General features: G+C 37.4%; 1 protein-coding gene across 1 annotated transcript; it reads right to left on the minus strand.

Annotated features, from left to right (window-relative positions):
- Positions 1-2,395: 2,395 nt before the first annotated feature.
- LOC126272951 (uncharacterized) lies at positions 2,396-16,525 on the minus strand. Its single transcript, XM_049976250.1, has 3 exons — positions 15,758-16,525; positions 6,958-7,269; positions 2,396-2,940 (listed from the first exon to the last, which is right to left on the minus strand). Exons 1-3 carry the CDS (start codon positions 15,974-15,976, stop codon positions 2,551-2,553), a joined length of 921 nt encoding a protein of 306 aa, XP_049832207.1. The 5' UTR covers positions 15,977-16,525; the 3' UTR covers positions 2,396-2,550.
- Between the last annotated feature and the right edge of the window lie 7,494 nt (positions 16,526-24,019).

Below are 24,019 nucleotides of genomic sequence, written 5' to 3' on the forward strand. Positions count from 1 at the left end.
CAGCAAGGTTGTTGTGAAGGTAGTTCTTAAACATTGTACTAGGCCAGAGCAGTTCGGATTCAGAAATCACTACTCAACAACACAACTTCCTCTACATAGCGGAACATATCACAGACAGCTACAACTGGGCCTATGTTCCTGGATATCGGAAAGGCCTTCCATCATCTATGGCACAATGGTCTCATTGCCAACTCATTGATGCTGGCTTCCCTGATGGACTCATACTTCTCACGCATTCATATCTCACCAACAGATGCTTCTACAATGATGTTCTGGGCAAACAGTCAACACAACAGAGTATACAAATGGGTGTACCCTACGGCAGCATCTGTGGAGCCCTCCTGTTTAACCTCTTCATCAGTGACTTCACAGCTACACAAAACACAATGGCCTTGCAGATGACATGGCCATCCTAGAGCAAGACTGGAAACCGTCAAACATTAAATGAAGGTTACAGACAGCACTCAGAACTGCCGAACCTTGGTTGAAATGATGGTGTGTTAAAGTAAATGTTGACAAGAGTGAGGCTATTCTGTTTCCAAACAAACACCTGTACAAACACCAAAACTGCACACAAATAACACTACACACATGCCCAATGCATTGCAGTAAGAAAGTAAGATATCTCGGTATCTGGCTGGATCAGAAACTTACATGGGGGGACCACACTAAATATGAACCAACTGAGCAAATGCGATGCTCAAACAGCTTTACCCGATGCTCAACAGGCAAAGCACACTGAATAGGTGGGACTCAAGGTCCATGTACACAATACTGATTAGACCACTGACGACGTATGCAGCTCCAGTTCAGAGGTTAAGCAGCTCCAACATGTCTACAGTCTGCAGATCATTCAGAACAAATTGCTACGCATGATAAGTAACACTCCACGATACACACACACACACACTGTGCACCTTCACAGAGAATATCCCCTTGAGACTCTCATAGAGGTATTTAAAAAAACTTGCAATATGACTGTACTACAAAACAAGACAGTCAAACAGTCCTTTCATCTATAACCTGGGTAACTACAATCACAAGCATAATTGCCCAAAAACACTACCACAAAGGGACAATTAACCATCTATGGATAAAACCAACACACAAAAATGACAAATACTTGTGGAACTCTGCAACACAGTGAAATTAACTGGCACTGCCAGGTGTAAACTAGCCAACCAACTGGCAATGCAGGGAAGCCATATAGCACACTAAATGCAAACAAACCCAAGCAAAATGCTTGCACAGTGATCAATTTATGACCAATTGACCACTTATATGATGCTCTTGGCATGATACAGGTACAGACACTGCAGGTGGCCCAGGTGACTTTGCAGGTGCCCTTCCTACCAGTGCCCCTCCTCGAATGGATCTGACACAGATGGCAAGAGAACCACTACTGCTCTTACCACCCAACCAGACTATCACAGAGGTTTTTCTCCCTTGGCACTTGTGTTATCACTATTTTCCCTCTGCCCTTGAAACTGCTACCCTTTGTTAGATTTTTGTCCACTATCTGTCTCCTCAATGCGATCGTGTTAGTGGGTAATCCAAACCAGATCCACAGATAACATCACGGCGCCACATTCCGTGAAGTCCTCAATTGGTAACTACCAAATACGGAGGTGACAGTACATCTATTGAGATGGTCACAATGTTGATGTCATCATGGAGGGGCTCCACCCTTTTTTAAAAAAAATGTGTGTCCAGCCACAATGGGGCAGTGCCAACAGTTTGATCAACACTGCAAAGATGTGGGTAAAGCTGATTGGAAAGGAAGCAAGATTTTGCACCATGCATTTTCCACCTTTTTGGCACCTGAAAAAACATCTGAGGGAAATTAGATTTTGCAATGAAGAGGACTTTCAAATAGTGGTTCTCAGATGATTCCATGATGAAGGAGCAGAATGGTAGAATGTTCTGAGCATTGTTTACAGAGACTTAGTGATTATGTTGGAAACTAGTGTCACATATGTGTGTCACTTTGAAGTTCTACTGCCTGCAAACAGTTAAGTATAAAGAAGAAATAAGAAAAGAATGTGTCGATCATTAGAATCCCTCAGAGTAATTTTAACATTTGTACTATTATTGTCATATAATTTGTTACAGTGTATTTCCCATTTCTCCTAGCATCTAGCTGCATTACTTTTCAACCTCAGATCTTCTGCAACTTCCCTTTCCTTTGAAGTTTTTCCATTTCTGCTTTTTCCTCTTATGGCAAATACCAAATTTTTGGTTGTGTAATCTCAAGATTCAGTTTTTATTGGTAACTGAATCCATCACTCCAACTTTCATCTTCAGTTCTATTTCACGAATTTGATATCCTTCTGAGTAAGTTCTGCTACTAATTCTTATTTAATTTTTCAACCTTCTAAAGTAATACACTGCTGCATACATAAAAATGCCATATTCTGTTTTATTTGCAAAATATAGAACTGTAAGTGAAATCCAGGCCTCACTTCCATGTTTTCACACTCCATTAAAGGCACAATACAAAATACAGCTTCTCATTTCAAATATTAGGTACAAAAGGTATATTGGCAGCAATCACACAGAAGCAGTAGAGACATTCGAACTAGGGATAACAACCCTCGGCTTCAGTTTGTATAATAACCATCGAGAAATTTCTCCAAATGGAGAGCGATAAGTACGAACAAACTTCTCGTCTAAATGTTGTGGTGCAGGAGGGTGTCTACTTAACAAGTGAACTGCAGATAAAAGTCTCCACTGTGGCCATGGAGAAGCACCATACAGATTGGCACCCAGATTAGTAACACCAAATGCGAAATGTTCACGGTGAGCTAGCTCCGGATGCTTCTGTAATATCTGTTCGGTTGGTACTTTCCCAGCATTATAGTACCATTCCCTTGGGTGGTAGCTCCTGTAGCTATTAAGCCACATTGACAGAAACTTTGCATTCTTGCTGGCAATGAGAATCTGAAAAAAGACAAGAAATTTATTTATTTATCCATGAAATCATGTTCATGAAATGGGATACCAGTTATAGCAATTGTTGAAGGAGCATAGTCCTTTTAGTTATACTGATTTCCAGATACATATGTGTTTGTTACAGTATTTTTTAGACAAGAATCTCCATTTTTAAATATATGTGTCTGATGTAGAGAGCAAAGTGTATTAGTTACCAATTGGCTGGCCAATATTAATGCATTTTGGACAAAATTAAAGATATGCATGACATACATTGATCTCCACACCAGAATAAAAACAATGCTGAATCATCACACTGGTAACATTCCTCCTGAAGGAGTTCTTATTATTTTTGACTGAGCAAGGTAATTTAGTATCAAGTATGCTGGCTACAGGCTCAGACTGTCATTGCATTTACGCAGTCTCTCATTTGACAGGTGAATGTTACCATCACCACATGAGTGGTAATCACGTACATCATTATTTCTTTTACAGAGATGGAGAGTCTTATTTACAAATGAAACAGTCTCTAGGATGTACATGCACAGCTCAGGTGATTCCCATTTCTAAGGAGATTGGTTTGGTAGGTGTATATGGTGGTAATCATATCATAATCTCAACAATGAGTTTTTGCATAAAAAATATTTTATTGTGTATCAATCTCCTGAAAGGAATGCCTAATGAGATGACCAAGTTAACTGGAGCAGTGTACACAAATAGTCAAGTCATACCTTTGACTGAGAACTTTAAAGGCACAGCTGAGGCTACTCACTTTATAAAGCAGTTTATCTATGTGGATACACCACTGTAGCATGCTGTCTATCCTGAGTCCCAGGAATTTAGCCTCACTGACCTGTTCAATAACTTTCTTGTCTATGACTAATGATTCTATATGGATGGTATGGTTTTTTGATGGGCAGAACAACATATGAGCAGTTTTTCTTTTTCATATTAAGTAAAAAGTAATCACAAAGGCAGTACAGAAGCCCTGCACTGATGTCAGCTAAGTCAGTCCTTATCTGCTATGGAGGAGTGTAACAAGGAGGTGGTTCGTATCATCTGCAAATAACATGGGTAACGTTGAGGATAGCTGTTCTGGGAGGTCATTAATAGTGAGGAAAGAGGAAGGTGCCTAATGGTGAGCCCTGTGCAGCACCAGATGTGTCTGATATTGTATGTGAACTGGCTATTATTCTATCGTGTGCCATTATTCCTACTAGCTGCCCTCTGTTTTGTAGCTAAGACAAACCATTTATTACAGACCCCTGGTAGAACATTAGCATAGGTGCAATGTGTAATTGACTACATCAAAGTCATTTGTAATATCAATAAAAAGCCAGACACATAGGGCTTTCATTAACCCCATGTATTATCTAGTCAGTAAAGCCTCACTGATGGATTTATTTTTATGAAAGCCGAACTGCTGTGTTGTTTGTAACAAGTCAACTTTCAAGAAAGGATATTCCTCAAATATAATTTTTTTCTATTACTCTGGATACAGTTGGGTGGACTTGTTGAACCTTATGACTTTTCCTTTTCTTGTGTGTGGAACTATTTTCCAGGTTTTGAGTGGTTGGGGGGAAATACCAGTATTCCTGGAGCAGTCACTTACATAGCACAGTAGTCGAATATTTCATCAGTAACCTGTTTTTAGCTAGGTGAATCACAACGACCAGATGAGAGGGAATTTTTCATATTCCAATAATTAGGAGAACTTCCTTCAAAGTCGAAGGCATCTGCAAGGTGATTTTTCAGATGTTATATACTTTGAAGAAGAGAGATTTTTTTTATGGAGGGCGACCAACTAAACGACTGGTAGATATTCCAGTAAAAATGTTTATTAAATGTATCACAAATATGTTTTACTGGTTAACCAATATATTGAATAGGTTCTGGTGTTTTCTGTTTGACATCAGTTTATAAAGCAGAATTATATAAAAATGTGTACAAACATCTTTAACATACCCTACTTCTATACACTTTAGGAATATCATTTTAAAAAGTCTTCATAATGCAATAAAACTAGGCAGTGTTTGTTCCTTTTTAATTATGAGTGTTTTCCATGGAATTATAACTGATGGTGATAAAGTTAATCTCAGACTTATCTGGACGTCTAAAAAAACTTAACAGCAGTCAGCTTCTTAGATAAATCTTCCTATAGCAAATTTTCATATCTGGTTCGGTAAAACAATTATATATTCCTTCCTTACTATCAGTAACCGCCATCAAAATAAGACCACCGAATAACAAAGATAAAACCAAAGAATAGTTGCTTAATTTCAGAACTAATTTATCATATTATGGTATCAGCACAAATTACTTTTGTTTTATGGGAGATGGTTATTCAGGGGCTCTTCGCATAAAATACATCAGATGTAACTAGATTCTCACATGTCATGAAAAGGTATTTGGTATCACATTATTACCGACTGGCTTGTATCTATTTACTTTCATGGTCACTTTCACAGCTTTTCAGTTCACAGTTTTTTTAATGTTATCATGTATTGTTCAAATGCAAATCTTCGGATTTTCACATTGGTGTATTAATTCCTGATTCACTGAGTAGTATGGGGTATTCCACATACGGAAATAATATTCTGGTTGCCAATTATGGTTGCTAACTGTCACACAAACGTACAAAACTGCACAATTACATATTGCTGGTATATGTCATGACTCTTTTTGTATGTGGCCCTGCCCTTCATTTATAGTTTTTACAGACAGTACCCTGCCTGCCTCCTCCAAAAACAGATTTCCTGTATCATTTCGGCCCATGACACCAATAAACCTACCACAACTACTTCCTGATCAAGACTCCTCTCATCACCTAGGCACTGAAAAACTCAAATGTATCCTTCTCTAGGGCTTCGACTACCTCTTTAGGTAGTCTAGAGCAACACGTATAGTCCCCAAAGCTCTACCTTTATTCCTAAGAGTGCATACCCAATCTCCACAATATTTCTGTCCATCCTTAGTTAAAAAATCATTCTCGAAGAGTAAAACTTATGCTATATACCCATAAACCATGTCCAACAGCAACCACTCAGAGGCAGGGCAATGTGAGCAGGGCGCTACATGTTATATCGACAGGGCTATGTGAGCAGACATTTTATGCAGGTATGTCAGATAATCAGCTGCCTACCGATGTATGACCTTGACCACCCAGCTACCGAAGCCAGTATCTTGCAAACAACACCTACGAATTCAGAACAGCTGCATATAATAGAGCTGTCTTTTTCAGCATATCATTTTTCTTGCAAAATCCACTTCATCTCAACTTTCTCTAACCCACATCCCTGAATAAACCCTTCCCACTGTCTTGCCTCACCCTCCCCTCTCACAATTTTCTATTCCATTCCATTCCAGTTCTGACGCTGTATTCTCCTGTGCCCTATCATCTCTCTCTCTCTCTCTCTCTCTCTCTCTCTCTCTCTCTCTCTCTCTCTTTCTCACTCACTCCCTCTCTCCCCTCCCCCTCCACTAACTTCTGTCTCTAAATATTTTCACCTACCCCTGCATCTGCCTCTCCAGACAGCTGCTCATAAACAGTGCTTCCCTGACCACACCAATGTGTGTTTAGCGTCTGTGTGATAAAATGTTGGTACTTCTTTTTTTTCCCTTAAAATAGTCACCCTTAGGTATGTATCTTCTTGTTCTTTCACTGATTTTTCTCAAGCAATACCTTCTCAGCTCTCCCCTCCCCCTCTTGTCTGTGCCTCCACCTCCTCCTTATAGTGTGTATGAACTCTCCAAACTCGTCGTACTTTTCAACATAATTGTTTCCCATTACTGCTTTTTTGTATTACATTCCATTTTCTATGGCATCCATTTCTCATATTTAATCTTTATATAAAAAACAGATTTACTTTAGTATGCGCGGAATAGGTTTTTAACTATTTCAAGGTCCTAAATAGTGCTCTCATCATTTTTTTGCTTTCATTTCCTGTATTTAATTTTCATCTTAGAATGATGATATTTAAATGATAATCTACTCCAACAACATGTTTCAATACAAATTTTTGGTACCTGATTTCCAATGTATTCACCATATGGCCATGCAACAACCATTTCGGAATTTCTGTATCTATCTAGAGAACGTAGAACAAGCATGTCTGTGTCCAAATAAATTCCTCCATGCTGCATCAGTATCTGAATCCTTGCAACATCTGCAGAATGGTACACTGAACTCAATCGTTGACCAAACACATGTGTTGGTTGCTCAAGAAGAGACACATGGATACTGGTGTCATTAAATGGTGCTGACTTAATAGCCAACCAGTAATTCCCTTCAAAATCTGGGCTGTCAGAATGTATTATGAGCTGCTCTGGTTTCTGCACCTAAAATTGGAAGCCATAGTATGAATTAATGCTAAATTTTATTTTGTTATTTGTGTGTTGAGAAAAAATATTATTACTATTATCATTATTCATTATTATTAATGTGGATGTAGAATAAATAGTGAAATGTCACAGGGAAATCAAAATAAGAATTGCAATGACCAAAGAAATTCTTACAAAAAAAAAAAAAAAATGTATCTTCACATATGGTGAAAAAAATGTGATTAGTGAAGTGTTGCATTTGGATAATCTTAAACTTTGGGAAGATGTGAAATGCAGTGTCCAGAACCTTTCAAACCATGATTGTAGAGGAAGAAAGAGAAAGTTTGAAATGAAAAGGCAGACTAAGAAATGAGGAGATATTAAAAACAGTGAATGAGAAAGAGCATTTACTAAGAACATGTAACAACAGTATGGGAAGAAACTGGCTAGGGAATTTTAATGTGTCTGTTTCTTAATTTATTTGTGTGAAACATGTAATTACATGCATAGCAATTGGTAGTACAATACAACAGTATAGAATCTAATTTTACTTTATAATAGAAATTTAAGAATGTAGTCCAAATTATTTGATATAATAATACTTTAAAATATACAATATACTTTCTGCAGTAGGCTATAGAAGCACTGCTCAATGAGCCACAATTTTAGATGTTTTTTGAATGTCTCTCCAGTTATTACCTTCAGTTCATTTGGCAGTGCATTGAAGTATTTTGCTCCATTAACATATGGATTGTTTGCTGTTTTTTTCAGTCATCTGTGTATTATATGGTAATTTTGTTCTTGTCTAGTATTGTGATCATGAATTTCTGCATTACGACATGTATATTTCTTATCTTCTACAGTTAATACTGTTGTTTCAAACATATACATAGAATAAATAGTCAGAATTTTAAATTCTGTAAACAATCGCGTACATGAAGTTCTAGCATTTTCTTTGCCTAATATTCTCAAGGCTCTTTTCTGGAGTTTAAATACTCTGTCTACATGAGTTTTGGAAGCCCTGCCCCACAATGAAAGACCATATGCTAGAAATGGATGTATTAAACCAAAATACATTATCCTCATTGTTTGGGTATTGGCATTTGGAGCTATTCTTCTTAAAACATATAGGCTAGATTATAGCCTTGCACATACATTGTCAATTTGTTGTGTCCATAGTAGTTTGCTAACTATGTATATACCTAGGAATTTACACCCACTGCAGATTTTCCCTAAAATATTACTATCTTGAGAATCAGTACAAGTTTGCAAACCACCAACATTGAAGGGGATTACATTTGTTTTTTGTAAGTTGACTTTTAGATTGTCATTTTCAAACTTTTCCTTTGCAATATCTATATATATATATTTTTTTTTTTTTTTACCTCTATGCCGAGATTAAGAATATCGTTTCCCCAACAAAGGCCTGAAGTGTCATCTGCATACACTGTAATGAAGGTATCATTTTTTACTATCTTTGGGAAGTCATTAACGTAACATATAAAAAGGTAGGGACCAATTATCAACCCCTGAGGCACACCAAATTTAATATTCCTGGCCCTTGATGTATAACTTTTTAATGTTTCTCCATTATTGTGTGAGACTGAGGTACACTGCCTTCTGTTTTTTAAATATAATGTGATGAGCTGCAATAGTTTTCCACTTATGCCATCTCTGGCCAGTTTTGACAGAAGTACCTTATGATTAACCCTATCAAAAGTTTTTGATAGGTCTAGGAAAACTCCAGCTACCTGCATGCCTTCATCAATTCTGTCAAGAGCTTTCAGCATAAATTGAAGTGTTGCAGTCATGGTGCTACGACCACTTCTGAAACCACGCTGAAAATCTCCCAGGATGTTGTGCTTATTATAATGATCTAACATATATTTCAGAATTATTTTTTCAATTAACTCGCTAAAAACGGAAGTTAAAGTGAGTGTTCTGTAATTTTCTACTAGTTGTTTATCACCTTTTTTGTCGAGACGTTTAACAATGGCTAATTTTAGTATGTCAGGGAACACTCCTTCTTTTAAGACACTATTCATTAGATGCACCAAAGTATATGCTAGATCATTTTTGCACTGTTTTAGTAAAAATATAGAAATTTCATCCCAGCCAGCGGATTTTTGGTTTTTACATTCTCTGATGAGCTGCAAAATATCCATGATTTCAAGTTGATGGAGTTGATTAGCTTCCGAATTGTCCTCAGTAAGACTTCCAACAGGTCAGATTCTATGATATCTATGAAATAGTCATTAAAAAAAGTTACTGATCTCTTGAGGATTGGTGACATCAATATTATTATTGGATATCTGTATGTTGATATTACCTGTTACTTTTGTTTTAATGTCTCTTATTTCATTTACTATTGATCAGCAGGTCTTGGAGATACAATCTGAATTTTGTAATCTCAAGTTGATCTTTTCAGCCTTCAACCTTTTGACCTGCTCACGAAACTGGTACTTGTCTTGTTTGTATTTATCCCCGTGCTCCTTGTTTTTGGTCTCTCTTTGTATCATATACATTTCTTCCATTTTTTTCTTACAGTTCTTTGGTAGAATTATCAAATGCCACGGATCTAGACTGTATTGCCTCATTAATATTTATCTTTCTGATGGGAATAGTATTATTTAGATGATAAGATAATGTATCTAGAAAGGCATCCCATTTATTATTCACTCCTTCGACTTAAATACTAGATGCCAAGATTCATGATCAACGCTCTCTCTTAATTCTGAGGTTCTTAGTGACAGTAGACAGAGATATACATGGTTAAAGTATGTAAAACTTATTGAGTCATTAATTCTTTGTTCTAGCATTTTGATCATTACTGCAAAACATGTAGTTACTGAAGGTGGATGCAGTGCTGTAAACACTTTTTGCACCCCAGCATATGTGGATTTCTGAGATATCCTTTGTACCTTCCAATCCTGAGTGTACACTGAAAAATCTGTGGAGTTGTGCCAGAGATGGACAGTTGCAAACAACTGATGAAGTAGTCCCATTCTGGCTTTTTGTATGGCATTGCTACACTTTACTACCTGACCCATACATACCAGGGCAGTGTGTCCAGAACATTGGCATTTGTAGCAATCACCGTGAATTAGAAATGGTTGTTTATACCTTCATCTATAAAAAATCAGCCTTGATTTATACTTTGCAAGACTGTCACACTGAACGAGAGTTTGAAAGGGGCTTCTCCTGTAGTTTTACATTGATGCACTTCATTATTTTCCTTAATTTCGGCATTACTTCTCCCTGTCATTCTTCTTTTTACTGCAACCTATATCCTTCTCAATCTGCTTATTATATTCATCTTTTGTCTCCCTCTGGCAAAAATTAAACACACAGGTGTCTGTGTGTGAGGGGGGGGGGGGGGGTTGTTGATGAAGGCCTTAATGGCCGAAAGCTTTAATTGTGAATCTTTTTTGTTGTGCCTATCTGCGACTCAGCATCTCTGCTATATGGTGAGTGGCAATTTTCCTTCTCATAATATTGTTTTATCTCTCTATATATTTTTTAACTACCACACTTCCCTCCAATACTAAATTGGTGATCCCTTGATGTCTCAGCATGTGGCCTGTCAACCAATCGCTTCCTTTAATCAAGTTTTGTCACAAATTTCTCGTCTCTTCATTTCCACTCAGTACCTCCTCATGTTTGGTATATCAGAGAAACTCATCAATCTGATAAAGATCTGTCTGAACAAAAAACGTGCAAAGGTGAAGATAGGAAATCGCGTAACTGAGGAATTTGAAATTGTGACAGTACTCAGGCAAGGAGACGGGTTGTCCCCTATCCTGTTAAACTTTGCTCTCGAGAAGATAGTACGTGAGACCTTCCAAGAGAACGGAGGGATTGCAATCGAAGGAAAGAGACTGGCATACTTAGTCTATGCAGACGACATCTGTTTACTCTCTAGGTCGGAAGAGGAGTTGGAGCAAATGACCAAAGCACTAAAGGAGGTTGCCAGCAAATTTGGGCTAAACATAAACGAAGCCAAGACAGAGTACTTTGTTATGATGCGTGGTCATTGTCAGACTGCTGATCATCTACAATCACTGCAGGTTGGGGACTATTCCTACAAGAGAGTGCAAGAATTTTCACTGAGAACTCGTCATGTGAAGCAGAGATCAATGCCAGAATACAAGCAGGAAACCGATCTTACCACAGCCTAGCACAACTGCTTCGGTCCAAATCTCTCTCCAGACAGTTCAAGATACGACTGTACAAAACCCTGATTCAGCCTGTTGTTCTATATGGCTGTGAGACATGGAGTATCCAGAAACAGGACTTCCATAAGCTTCTTGTCTTTGAGAGAAAAGTGCTTCAGAAGATCTTCGGTCCAGTTCTGGATGCAGATACAACCAAGAGCTTGAGGAACTATACCAGCAACCCAACATAGCAGGAGCTGTGAAAGCTAAACAAATGCAGTGGGCCGGCCATGTGGCCCGGATGGAGGATCACAGATGGCCTCGGAAGCTCCTGGATTTCACACCTACAGGTAAGAGACCACCAGGGAGACCCAAGAAGCGTTGGAGGGACAGACTCCATGAAGATTTACAACAAATGTCAATAGATGTGGACGAATGGCGGATAGCAGCAGTGGAAAGAATACAGTGGAGGAGGAAACTTGTAGATGCATGCGGTCCACTGGGCCTGATCACGTAGTAGTAGTAGTACCTCCTCATGTTACATGATCGACCCACCTTATCTTCAACATTCTTCTGTAGCACCACATTTCAAAAGGTTTTATTTTCTTTTTGTCTAAACTGCTTATTGTTCGTGGTTCACTTTCATACGTGGGTACATTCCAGACAAATGTTTTCTGAATTTTTTTAACCATTGCCAGTCTACTTTTTATATCCTCTCTACTTTGACTGCCCAAATAGCAACACTATTCTACTACTTTAAGTGTCTCATTTCCTTAACTCCCCTAGCATCATGTGATTTAATTTGACTACATTACATTATTCTTGTTTTGCTTTTGTTGATGTTCATCTTATATCCTCCTTTCAAGACACTGTCCATACCGCTCAACTGCTACTCCAAGTCCCTTGTTGTCTGTGACAGAATTACAGTGTCATCTGCAAACCTCTCAATGTTTTTATTTCTTCTTCCTGAAGTTTAATTCCTATTCTAAACTTTTCTTTTGTTTTCTTTATAGCTTGCTCAATTACGAATTGAGTAACATCGGGGCTAGACTACAATCCTGTCTCACTTCTTTCTCAACTACTGCTTCCCTTTCATGCCCCTTGACTCTTATAACTGCCGTCTGGTTTCTCCACAAGATACGAATAACCTTTTGTTCCTTGTATTTAACCTCTGCTACCTCCAGAATTTCAAAGTGAGTATTCCAGTCAGCACTGTCAAAAGCTTTCTCTAAATCTACAAAAGCTTCACACAGTGAAATGTGGACATTAAACACTAAAACCTTTTTGAAAGTGAGGGTTGCTCAACAAGCAACAGTGATGTGCGTGTTCAGGTTAACATGGGGAAAGAAAAACCTATAATTGGCTCACAGAAAAAAGCCAGAGTGGAAGACTTAATTACTCCTGAAATGGAAATGAAGTGAAGGTGAGTAGAATACATGGTCAACTGACCAAGGAAGTTCCTTGTTAAATTACCATAGATTAGGAAAAAGGAGGAAAGGAAGGTAAGTTTAATGTCACTCTGGTGGGTACTTTTCAAATAATCCCAGCATTTACCTTATGTGATTCAGGTAAACTACAGAATGCCGAAACCTGGAGAGCCAAGTGAGGATTTGTACAGCTGTTCTCTTGAAAGGAAATCCAGTGTCTCAACCACTGCACCACCTCACATAGTGAAATGAGAACAGACCAAAAATATGACATTGATAAACATGCAGGAGCACCATGGATCTGCGTACGCTCTGCCAGGCACTTGAATGTGATTTGCAGAGTATCCATGTAGACGTAGTTGTAGAAGACATTAATGTGTGGAATTTGGAAAAGGCCTTCATCCAGCAGTGGATATCAATTTATTAATGATGATTTATAATGTCCCTGACCCTTTACTACTGTCCCCTCAATTGGGAGGGGAGAGGGGTCACTAGCAGCCCATTTATTTGTGATAGGGATTGGCAGCCGTGATTAGCTGCAGCTCAGGAACACCAGGGATTCCATTTTCTCTTTGACATGCCGGGACTGGGTGGGAGGGGTTATTCATTGGCATGAGACTACATAACCAAGAATTCTTATGAAGAATCATGGATAGAGAAAAGGTCAAAGATTGAAGAAAATACCAACTAACATAATTTCAATAGTATAGTAGAGCTGGTGAAAGATTATTCCTGACAGCTGGCAGCACTGTTCCCAGCTGGCAACTGCTAAGTGCAAATTGCTGTAGATGAAAACAATAGCCATCTAGAGACATGCTACAGCACTGTGGCTTTACCACAGAGGAGTTTACAAAATGACTTTCGTTGATCATCTTGTGAATGTTGCAATTCTTCTTATTTCCGTGCTTGCTAATAAAATTGGAGAGGAATTCTACCTTATGCAAGACATCTTTGTAGATTTGTTTTCACCCACAGATGTTTGAGCACTTTGTGTGCTATCTTCAGTGTGTTTATTTTCCTTGTCATGTGGAGCTACTGGATATTTATGCTAGTAGCTTCACATCTACTACCCAGTCTTAAGTTTGTCATAGTTTTTGACATGGCATGTTTTTACTTTTTTTGTATAGAGAACATGCCTATTTTTTCACTTTTTTTGGTACATATTCATTTTATGTGGTTTCTTGGCCATGCTTGGCATATAAACTGAATGTCTAACAACAAAAGCAAAAGAAATACGCGTTATCCCATCAGAAAAGAGTGAATACACGACAACATCAGAGACTATGATAAGTTGTTGATTGCATAGTAAATCTAAAGCTACTAACATAAATATCCAATAACTCCACATGAGAAGCAAAATAAAAACACTAAAGATAGCACAAGTGCTGAAACATGTCTGGGTGAAAAGGTGGAATTCCTCTCCAATCTATACTGCGGCAGCTGTAATTAGCACACTGCAATTGTCAGGCTCTTCTTTTGCCAACTCTACTTCAACACTTAAAACTGCTAGACATTATTACTTTTTATTGTGGAGATAGTGTCTGATGTACTCAAAATGGTTAATAATTATTGGAATCTTAGATTTGTAATTTTTAATTTCACATTGTGTGGATTGATGGCTTAGACAATAAGGTTTAATATCACTTATTGGTACTTTCACACTTCCCACTTGGAAAATGGAGACTTGAATAGTGATTCAGATTCCATGTTGAATACTGTCTCTATAACAGGGCAATTGAATTAAAAATGTTGGAAGGCAAGGGCATACCAACTCCAATAGGACTTTGACAGTAAAGCACTGTTACATTGAAACATACCTTCAGATTGATGAAAGGTTTGTTTGATTGCTAGTGTTTGATAATGCCATCCACCACCCCTCCTACCTTTTCCAGAAATGTTGGTTGTGATGAAAATGATTTGTTTGTTGTGTAACGTGAGGTCTACGATGGTGACAACAAGGTGGTGTGTTAGTGAAGCCAATGAATTTGAATGTGAAATAAAGGTTCTGAAAACAAAATTATATGTAGCTTAGCCTGAAGTCAGTGTTAACACATTAAACTCAGAAAATTTGTATTAGATATTAAACAGTCCTACAATATTTTTGTATCTATTAACGTCTATGTATCATACATAAACTACAGAAATGTATGTGGGCACAACTGTGTAACTTTCAGCTTGCTTTGCTTATCACCTTTGTTTCATTTAATTATTGATAAGGGGTCACCACTGTGCATGCGAGTAATTATTGTCATCCTTTCTTGCGTAAGGACTGCTTGCTTCACACAGATATCAGTAGGAAAAAGAAGAGAAGGACAAGTGAACTCTGAATAGCTGAATGTTTATTTGGCAGCAGGATTATTACATAACATGGATTTCAGTTAGACATTTGTATAGAACATGAACAGACAGATAAATGTGGTGATGTTTTTAATTTCCTGAAGTGAACATTCATAGGTAATTTATTCTTTTTCACATAAACATGATTTGCTTAATCCTGTTTCTAGAAATACCAGGAACCTTTGTCAGCACCTTGTCCAACTTTGTATGATAAACAGCAGCAGAGGATTTCTGTTTGGACAAGTATGTGAGACACAATTAACTGTTTTTCCTTGTGCATGTATTGCTTACTGACTGGAGCTGTGGCTGAAACATGTAGTAGTAGTAATCTTACATTTCTGTAATTGTAATCATTTGTTAGCAACAAACTCCGAAATGTATGAACTATTCTGAGTACACCTGGTCACTTAACAATCGTCCAGGTCTGTCGATGTAAACATATTATTCTTACAAAATGTTTGTGCTATGAATTGATTTGTGTGTTCTGGTACGTGCAGCACGTTGGGTCACGGACGATAGTCGTGATAAAATAAAACGAATTAAAAAATAGAATCGCCTATTGACGATTGCTTTTGTCTATATACTTACCTTTAACACAGACAGGATACTCAGATACGATATAAAGTCAAGTGAATTTTTACCAAATATTATGTAGTGTACAATGTTCGGCACACAGTCTTTAGTACATGAATTAGCGTCACGTAGTTCAGACCGGTCATTATTTGTCCAGTAAAACCATGAAACTGCAGACACAAGAAATAGTACAAGACTCCCAGCCTGTAAAATAATTTTTGATCGAGGCAGCATTTGGCTTCACCAAATAAGCAAACCAGCGAAATGATTTATTTTTTTATAATTACAGTTCTAGTGTTACGTTGATCTCATTGTACTGAAAGTATTTAAATTGGTAAGCAACAATCGCCAGACTTGAACTCAGCTACCTTCAACTACGGAAACAGTATAAACACATTTCGAGTCTAGTTTACTTTTTTTTGCGACGTGACATAGCCATCTTTTTTCAAATATACCCGCTGGAATCGAATATGTTTCTCACACGTAGTTGTTACTTCTTCAGGTCTAATATTATTTTGTTGCAGTTCGTAAAGAAATAAAAGTACATACACATCTCGCAACAACCAATATTAAGATATATCTCAATTAAAGGTACGTACACTCGTTCACGGCCAGTGAACGAACTTTTACAAACACATTAAATAACAGCAATATGTATCTGTGTGTGTGCGCCACAATGAATTCAATATAGTTTAAATAAATTAGCTGACATTTGGCGTTTAAAAACCCCTTTAATACGATCGACTTATCTCAATTGGTTACTCGAAACGAAGGTGTCTAATACAGCGCCACTGGCGTTTTCTTTCAGTACTAGAGCACTGCATAAAGCCCAGCATAAGCGTAGTTGAAGATCGTGAGAAGCACTCGGTGCCCACAACTCGGTTCGCACCCATTTGGTTGCGTGAATAAAACTGAAAATGTAATTTATTTTTGGAAGTAAGGGGAATATTCTCAGGTTCGCACGAATAAAATGTGTTGGAGAATATACGTCACTTGAGTAAGTTCTCAGTTTGCGTGAAAGGGTGGCGGAAGTCGCTCAACGCGAAGAACCTCCTCCGATTTCGCATGAATCTTATCTTAATATATAAAATTCTCGTGTCACGGTGTTAATTGCCATACTCCTCAGAAACGGCTCGATCGATTCTGATGATATTTCACATGTATATTCGGTACGTCTGAGAATCGGTCGTAATCTGCTTTTCATATCCCTAAGTGATAAGGGTGGTCGACCCCAAACATTTTTTTCTTATTTTTTGGACAGAACTTTTTATTTTTTTATGATGTATTAAAAAATACACACAACCCTAAATTTTCACTCTTCTACCACCAACCTCTATTTTTAATAGCGATTTTAGTAATTTAATAATTTTCAACCCCAGTCGATAGCTGATCAATTATCACTTGATGAGTTATTCCCGCCAGGTGTCTACCAGTGATAGTCGTTCACTATTCGACAGATAGGCAATTGAAGAAAACGTATCAGAAGCAACGACTCGAATATCCCTCTTTGAATCGACATAACTAGACCGAGAAGTTTAACAAGGTAGCACGCATCATTTGCCATACCGACATTTAGATCTAGCGCACACGCATCGATTTTTATCGTACGGAAACATATCGTACGATCAAATTCTTTTAGTGGAACAAAGAAGTTCCTATGCTCTCTTTTGTTCCTCTAAAAGAAGTTAATCTTACAATATTTTTACGTACGATAAAAATCGACGAGTGTGCGCTTCTCCTTATTCATAATGCTGTCGAACACTTTTCGACACGAAATTGCCGCTATGTTTGTAAGCTCATAGATAAGCCGTGTATCGGCTGCAATGCCTAAATCCGCGCAATCTACCGAAGAAGCGCTATAACTAATAGTGGCCAATCGCGTTATCTGCCGTAGAAACGCTAGAACTAATAGTGGCCGATGTACAATTAAAGAATAAATACATTATTACTATACATACTGTTTTTCATCGAGTTATTCAGTTTGTTCTATTTATGTGTGTTTTGTACAGTGAACAATACCAAAAATAGGCAAAGGGGCTTCTTTGGGCCGTCAAACACGTAAAGCTGCAGGCATGCGAAATACAAGAGACCACAGGAGGAGAACAAATCCAGCAAGGTAATAGTAATGCGCGTGTGAGCATGCCTCAATTGCGTCAAGCAGAATCAGAAGCATATACTTACTAAATAAAAACGATCAGAAGATGCGCGAGTTGAACGGAATGAACAAAGAAGATAGAACAAAGACAAGCATGTAGTTTCATAGTTAACCGACGCAGAGCAAATGAACAACAACGCCAACAGGTACCTCGATCATTTACATCTGATTCATTACTGCGTCTAGCATTCGAGTATGAATCGAATTCAATATTATGCTTATAAAAAAGTGGTAATTGGTGCTATGGACAAGGAATGCCAGCATTGTCATGATCTTAGATTTAAAAATGAGTCAGCCGGGATGTGTTGTGCGTCAGGAAATTTGCAACTACGTGCAACTGATACATCATCTGAACCATTGCATGGTTCACTTACTGGCACGGATCCACGTTCTAACCTGTTCCTGAAGTCAATTCGAACATTCAATTCATGTTTCCAAATGACATCATTCGGAGCAACAGAAATAGTTAAGAATAATGCTGTAAATGGTCAACAATTCAATTCAACATTCAAAATCAAAGGCCAAATTTATCACAAAGTGGGCTCATTGCTGCCAATGCCAAACGAACCACATAAATTTTTAGAACTCTGCTTTATGGGCAGTGAGGATGCACGCGTGGATGACTTCAATTCACTTTTTGCCAGACGCCTCGTCGGCGATGTGGACACACTATTGAATGAGCACAATGAATTGTCGAAAATATTCAAATCACACATGCACGAATTGCAATGCGATAATCACGCTATTGTCATCAATCCTGATAAAAAACCTGTTAGAGAGCACATTCGTAGATTCAATGCATCTGTTGCTGACGACGTTTCTAGAATCATGGTTGGCAGCTGTACACGAAAATCGTGATTCGTAGAAGAAATAATAATCTCCAGTTAATTGCTCATACACACTGTCTATATGACGCTCTCCAATATCTGCTAATGTTCTGGAAGGGACAAGATGGATATTGCATAAATATTAAACGACATCCCACAACAGGCACTTCCTTCTTTATAAACTTGATCATTACCCAACTAACAAAAAACTTGATTAATCTTAATTTATTATTGAACTTAAATAATGTTAATTAATATCCATTAATGTTTATTACAGGAGCCGAAACAAATAAGAGCGTTAATTCGAAGGTTTATTATGTGTATCGGTTGATGATTAGATGCGGTCAGGACAACGTAATTCTACGATGTCGTGAGCTCTGTCAACAGTTCATGGTCGACATGTATGTGAAGACAGAGAGCAAACGACTACTATACTTTCGATTTAATCAACAAAAGCTACGTGCGGAAGAATACATTCACTTGACGCTATTGTCAACAACGCCGACGCCGCCGAAAACGGTAACTCAGTCATTCTACTGTCATCGTACATAGGCAATCCGCGTCATATGCACGAACATATACAGGATACTCGACTTTCGTGCGCGGATATGGACGACCGTGTTTATTTATCACGTTCACATGTAATCCAAAATGGCCAGAGATTACATCTTTGTTATTGCCTGGCCAAAATGCTATACTTCGTCATGACATTACGGCACGTGTGTTCAGACAAAAATAAAAGTCTTTAATAAGTTTTATTACAAAATTACATGTATTCGGTCCCACACGTCGCTGGATGTATTTGACTGAATGGTAAAATATGGGATTACCTCATGCACGCATTTTGGTTTGATTAGTCGACAAAATCCGTCCTTAATAAATCGATACTATAATTTCTGCGGAAATTCCAGATCTGTCCGCCGATCCATTGCTGTTTAATATTGTTACAACAAACATGATTCATGGCCCTTGCTGTAATTTGAATTGTTCATCACCTTGCATGGCAGATGGAAAATGTATCAAAAATTTCACTAAAGATACGATAACAAATGTTGACGGATATCCAATACGTCGTCGAAGGAATCCGGATAATGGTGGGCAATCATTTATTAAAAATATCAAAAACACAGACACTGACATTGACAATCGTTGTGTGGTGCCATATTCGCCTCTTCTGAGCAAAACATTTCGATGCTCATATTAATGTCGAGTTCTGCAGTTCAGTGAAGAGCATCAAATACATTTGTAAGTATGAGAATAAAGGCAGTGATATGGCTGTATTTCGAGTTGGAAATACCAATATGAATGCTCCTCCAATGAATAAGAAGGATGAAATAACGCTCTACCAAGTTGGCCGGTACATAAGCTCCAATGAAGCTGTTTGGCGTATCTTTGGTTTCCCAATTCATGAACGGGTTCCAGCAGTTATTCATTTCGCCGTCCATCTTAAAAGCCGTCAGCGCGTATATTTCACGAACGAGACAGCGATTGATCGTGCTATAAATCCACCAAAAACTGCACTCACCGAATTTTTTGAATTGTGTAATCATGCGGACGCTTTTGGTGCCTTTGCACAAACATTACCCTATTCAGAAATACCACGCTATTTCACAAGGTCTCAAACAAAAACATAGATGCCCCACAAGCAAGGCACACCGATTGATGCTTGTCCCAGTTTATTCAAATCACACACATTGGGGAGAGTATTTACAGTCAATCCAAGGCAGACAGTGCTTTTATCTTCGACTGTTGTTGGTTAATGTCACCGGCCCATTGTCATTTCAAGATACACGTAAAGTGAATAGACATCAGTATCCAATATATAAAGATGCATGCCTTGCACTCGGCTTGCTGGAGGACGACAACCAGTGGGAATGTATGCTTGATGAAGCAGCATTGGACTGTACAGCAAAACAAATTCGTCTACTATTCGCTATAGTGTTGACTACATGTTTCCCGGCTGGAGCAGAGACGTTGTGGGACAATCACAATGATTCAATGCCTGATGATATATTGTATCAACATCGTAAACGTTGCAACGATCTAACGATAGCATTCAGCAATGCTTTGTACAATGAAGCATTGATTGCTATTGAGGATCTTTGGATTATCAATTTATCATTGCCAACTTACCACTCAGTCATTTCGGTATGCATTCGCCAAATCGAAGTGCATCTGATTTAATGAACACTGAAAAGAATCGTGAACTGCAATACAATACTGTAGAAATGGCAGTGATTGTTACTCGCAATGTCCCACTGATGAATGAGGAACAAAGAACCATTTACGACTGCATTATACTCGCAGTTTTAGCAGGACAAGGTGAGTCCTTTTTTTTTGATGCACCAGGTGGAACTGTCAAAACATTCCTTATTTCGCTAATTCTCGCCGAAATACGATCAAATAATGGCATCGCATCATCTGCCATTGCGGCAACTTTACTGGATGGAGGCAGAACAGCTCATTCAGTATTTAAGCCGCCACTAAATATTCAAAATAAGACAGACACAGTGTGCTACATAAAAAAACAATCATCCATGGTCACAATGCTGAATCAGTGTAAAATTATCATGTGGGATGAATGCACTATGGCACATAAACATTCCCTTGTGGTGGTGAACAGGCCATTGAAAGATATGAAAAACAACGACAAACTACTTGGCGGTACCCTGTTACTCCTCTCAGGTGATTTCAGACAAACACTTCCCGTCATTCCACGTTCAACATATGCTGATGAGATCAACACTTGCTTAAAATTATCGCCACTGTGGCGTAATGTTGAAAAAGTACAACTGAAAGTAAATATGCGCGTTCAACTGCTTCAAGATTCATCTGCCGAAACATTCTCAAAACAATTGTTAGATGTCGTCGATGGAAATGTTACTGTAGATGAAACTGGATGCATAAAATTACCGACTGATTTCTGCACCATCATTAATTCGCAAGATGCTCTCATTGACCAGATATTTCCCGATATACACACACAATAGACTAATCATGAGTGGTTGTCAGTAAGCGCAATATTAGCAGCAAAAAATGTGAATGTCAACGAACTGAATCTCAAGATACAACAGTTGTTGCCAGGGGACTTGGTGTCATACAAATCTATTGATACAGTTATCGATGCCACCGAAGCTGTGAATTATCCAACAGAGTTTTTGAAATCATTTGATTTACTAGACATGCCACTGCATAATTTACAACAGAAGGTTGGATCTCCAGTTATTTTGCTTCTTAATTTGAACCCACCACGACTGTGTAATGGCACGCGATTAGTCATTAAAAACGCAATGAAAAACGTTGTTGAAGCCATCATTTTAAATGGCAAATTCCAAGGTGAAAATATATTTCTACCACGAATTCCTATTACACCTACAGATGTGTCAATTCAATTTAAATATTTTCAATTTCCAATTAGATTGGCGTTTGCAATGACTATCAATAAATCTCAAGGCCAAACGATGTCTGTCTGTGGCTTAGATTGGAGTACACCATGTTTTTCACACGGAAAATTATATGTGGCATGCTCTCGAGTGGGCAAACCATCCAGTTTGTTAGTGTTAGCTAAAAATGGGATAACAAAAAAATATTGTACACTCTATTGCATTAAAGGATTAATATTGTTTTTAAGTAATATTGTCATATATATATATATATATATATATATATATATATATATATATACTGTAGAAATGCCAGTGATTGTTACTCGCATTGTCCCACTGATGAATATATATATTTTTTGTTGTTGTGGTCTTCAGTCCTGAGACTGGTTTGATGCAGCTCTCCATGCTACTCTATCCCATGCAAGCTTCTTCATCTCCCAGTACCTATTGCAGCCTACATCTTTCTGAATCTGCTTAGTGTACTCATCTCTTGGTCTCCCTCTACGATTTTTACCCTCCACACTGCCCTCCAATACTAAATTGGTGATCCCTCGATGTCTCAGAACACGTCCTACCAACCGATCCCTTCTTCTAGTCAAGTTGTGCCACAAGCTCCTATTTTCCCCAATTTTATTCAATACCTCCTCATTAGTTATGTGATCTACCCATCTAATCTTCAGCATTCATATATATATATATATATATATATATATATATATATATATATATATATAAAAAATAACAAAACACCAAACATTTATTTTTATTTATTGTAATATATATATATATATATTACAATAAATAAAAAATAAATGAGAATGTTCTCTGTTTGTGAGAAACTTCTATAGTTTTACTAGGTATATCCAGTGTACTTTGTACCGCCTCTCAAAATCTTTATGTTATAGCTGACCCGGTAAATACTGTTTTCCCATATAAATTATCTCCAGGGACTATACATATATAAATTATCTCTAGGGACTATATATATATATATATATATATATATATATAGTCCCTAGAGATAATTTATATGGCAAAACAGTATTTACCGGGTCAACTATAACATATAAAGATTTTGAGAGGCGGTACAAAGTACACTGGATATACCTAGTAAAACTATAGAAGTTTCTCACAAACAGAGAACATTCTCATTTATTTTTTATTTATTGTAATATATATATATATATATATATATATATATATATATATATATATATATATTTTACAATAAATAAAAAATAAATGAGAATATTCTCCGTTTGTGAGAAACTTCTATAGTTTTACTAGGTATATCCAGTGAACTTTGTACCGCCTCTCAAAATCTTTATATGTTATAGCTGACACGGTAAATACTGTTTTGCCATATAAATTATCTCTAGGGACTATATATATATATATATATATATATATATATATATATATATATATATATAGTCCCTAGAGATAATTTATATATATATATAGTCCCTAGAGATAATTTATATATATATATATAGTCCCTGGAGATAATTTATATGGCAAAACAGTATTTACCGGGTCAGCTATAACATATAAAGATTTTGAGAGGCGGTACAAAGTTCACTGAATATACCTAGTAAAACTATAGAAGTTTCTCACAAATGGAGAACATTCTCAGGTTTTGGAATTGAGCTCTGTATTATACTTTGAGCTGAGTAAGTTTTCTTAAGTTCAGCAGACATCCCAGTTTTTCAGGAGAGTTCCGTTCTTAGATTAAAGAAATAGGTATCCCAAAAAAAATACTTTCACAATGGCAATTTATTTCGGATTTCAGAGAAATATTTTCATGCAACAAATTTTTCTCCAAATTCTTGCATGGATATATATGTGAAGTCCCGCTATTAAGTTAAATAACGGAAGTTTTTATTATCACACACTAAGTTCACATGCG

Source organism: Schistocerca gregaria, chromosome 5 (genome assembly GCF_023897955.1).
Source record: "Schistocerca gregaria isolate iqSchGreg1 chromosome 5, iqSchGreg1.2, whole genome shotgun sequence".
Lineage (NCBI taxonomy): Eukaryota > Metazoa > Arthropoda > Insecta > Orthoptera > Acrididae > Schistocerca > Schistocerca gregaria.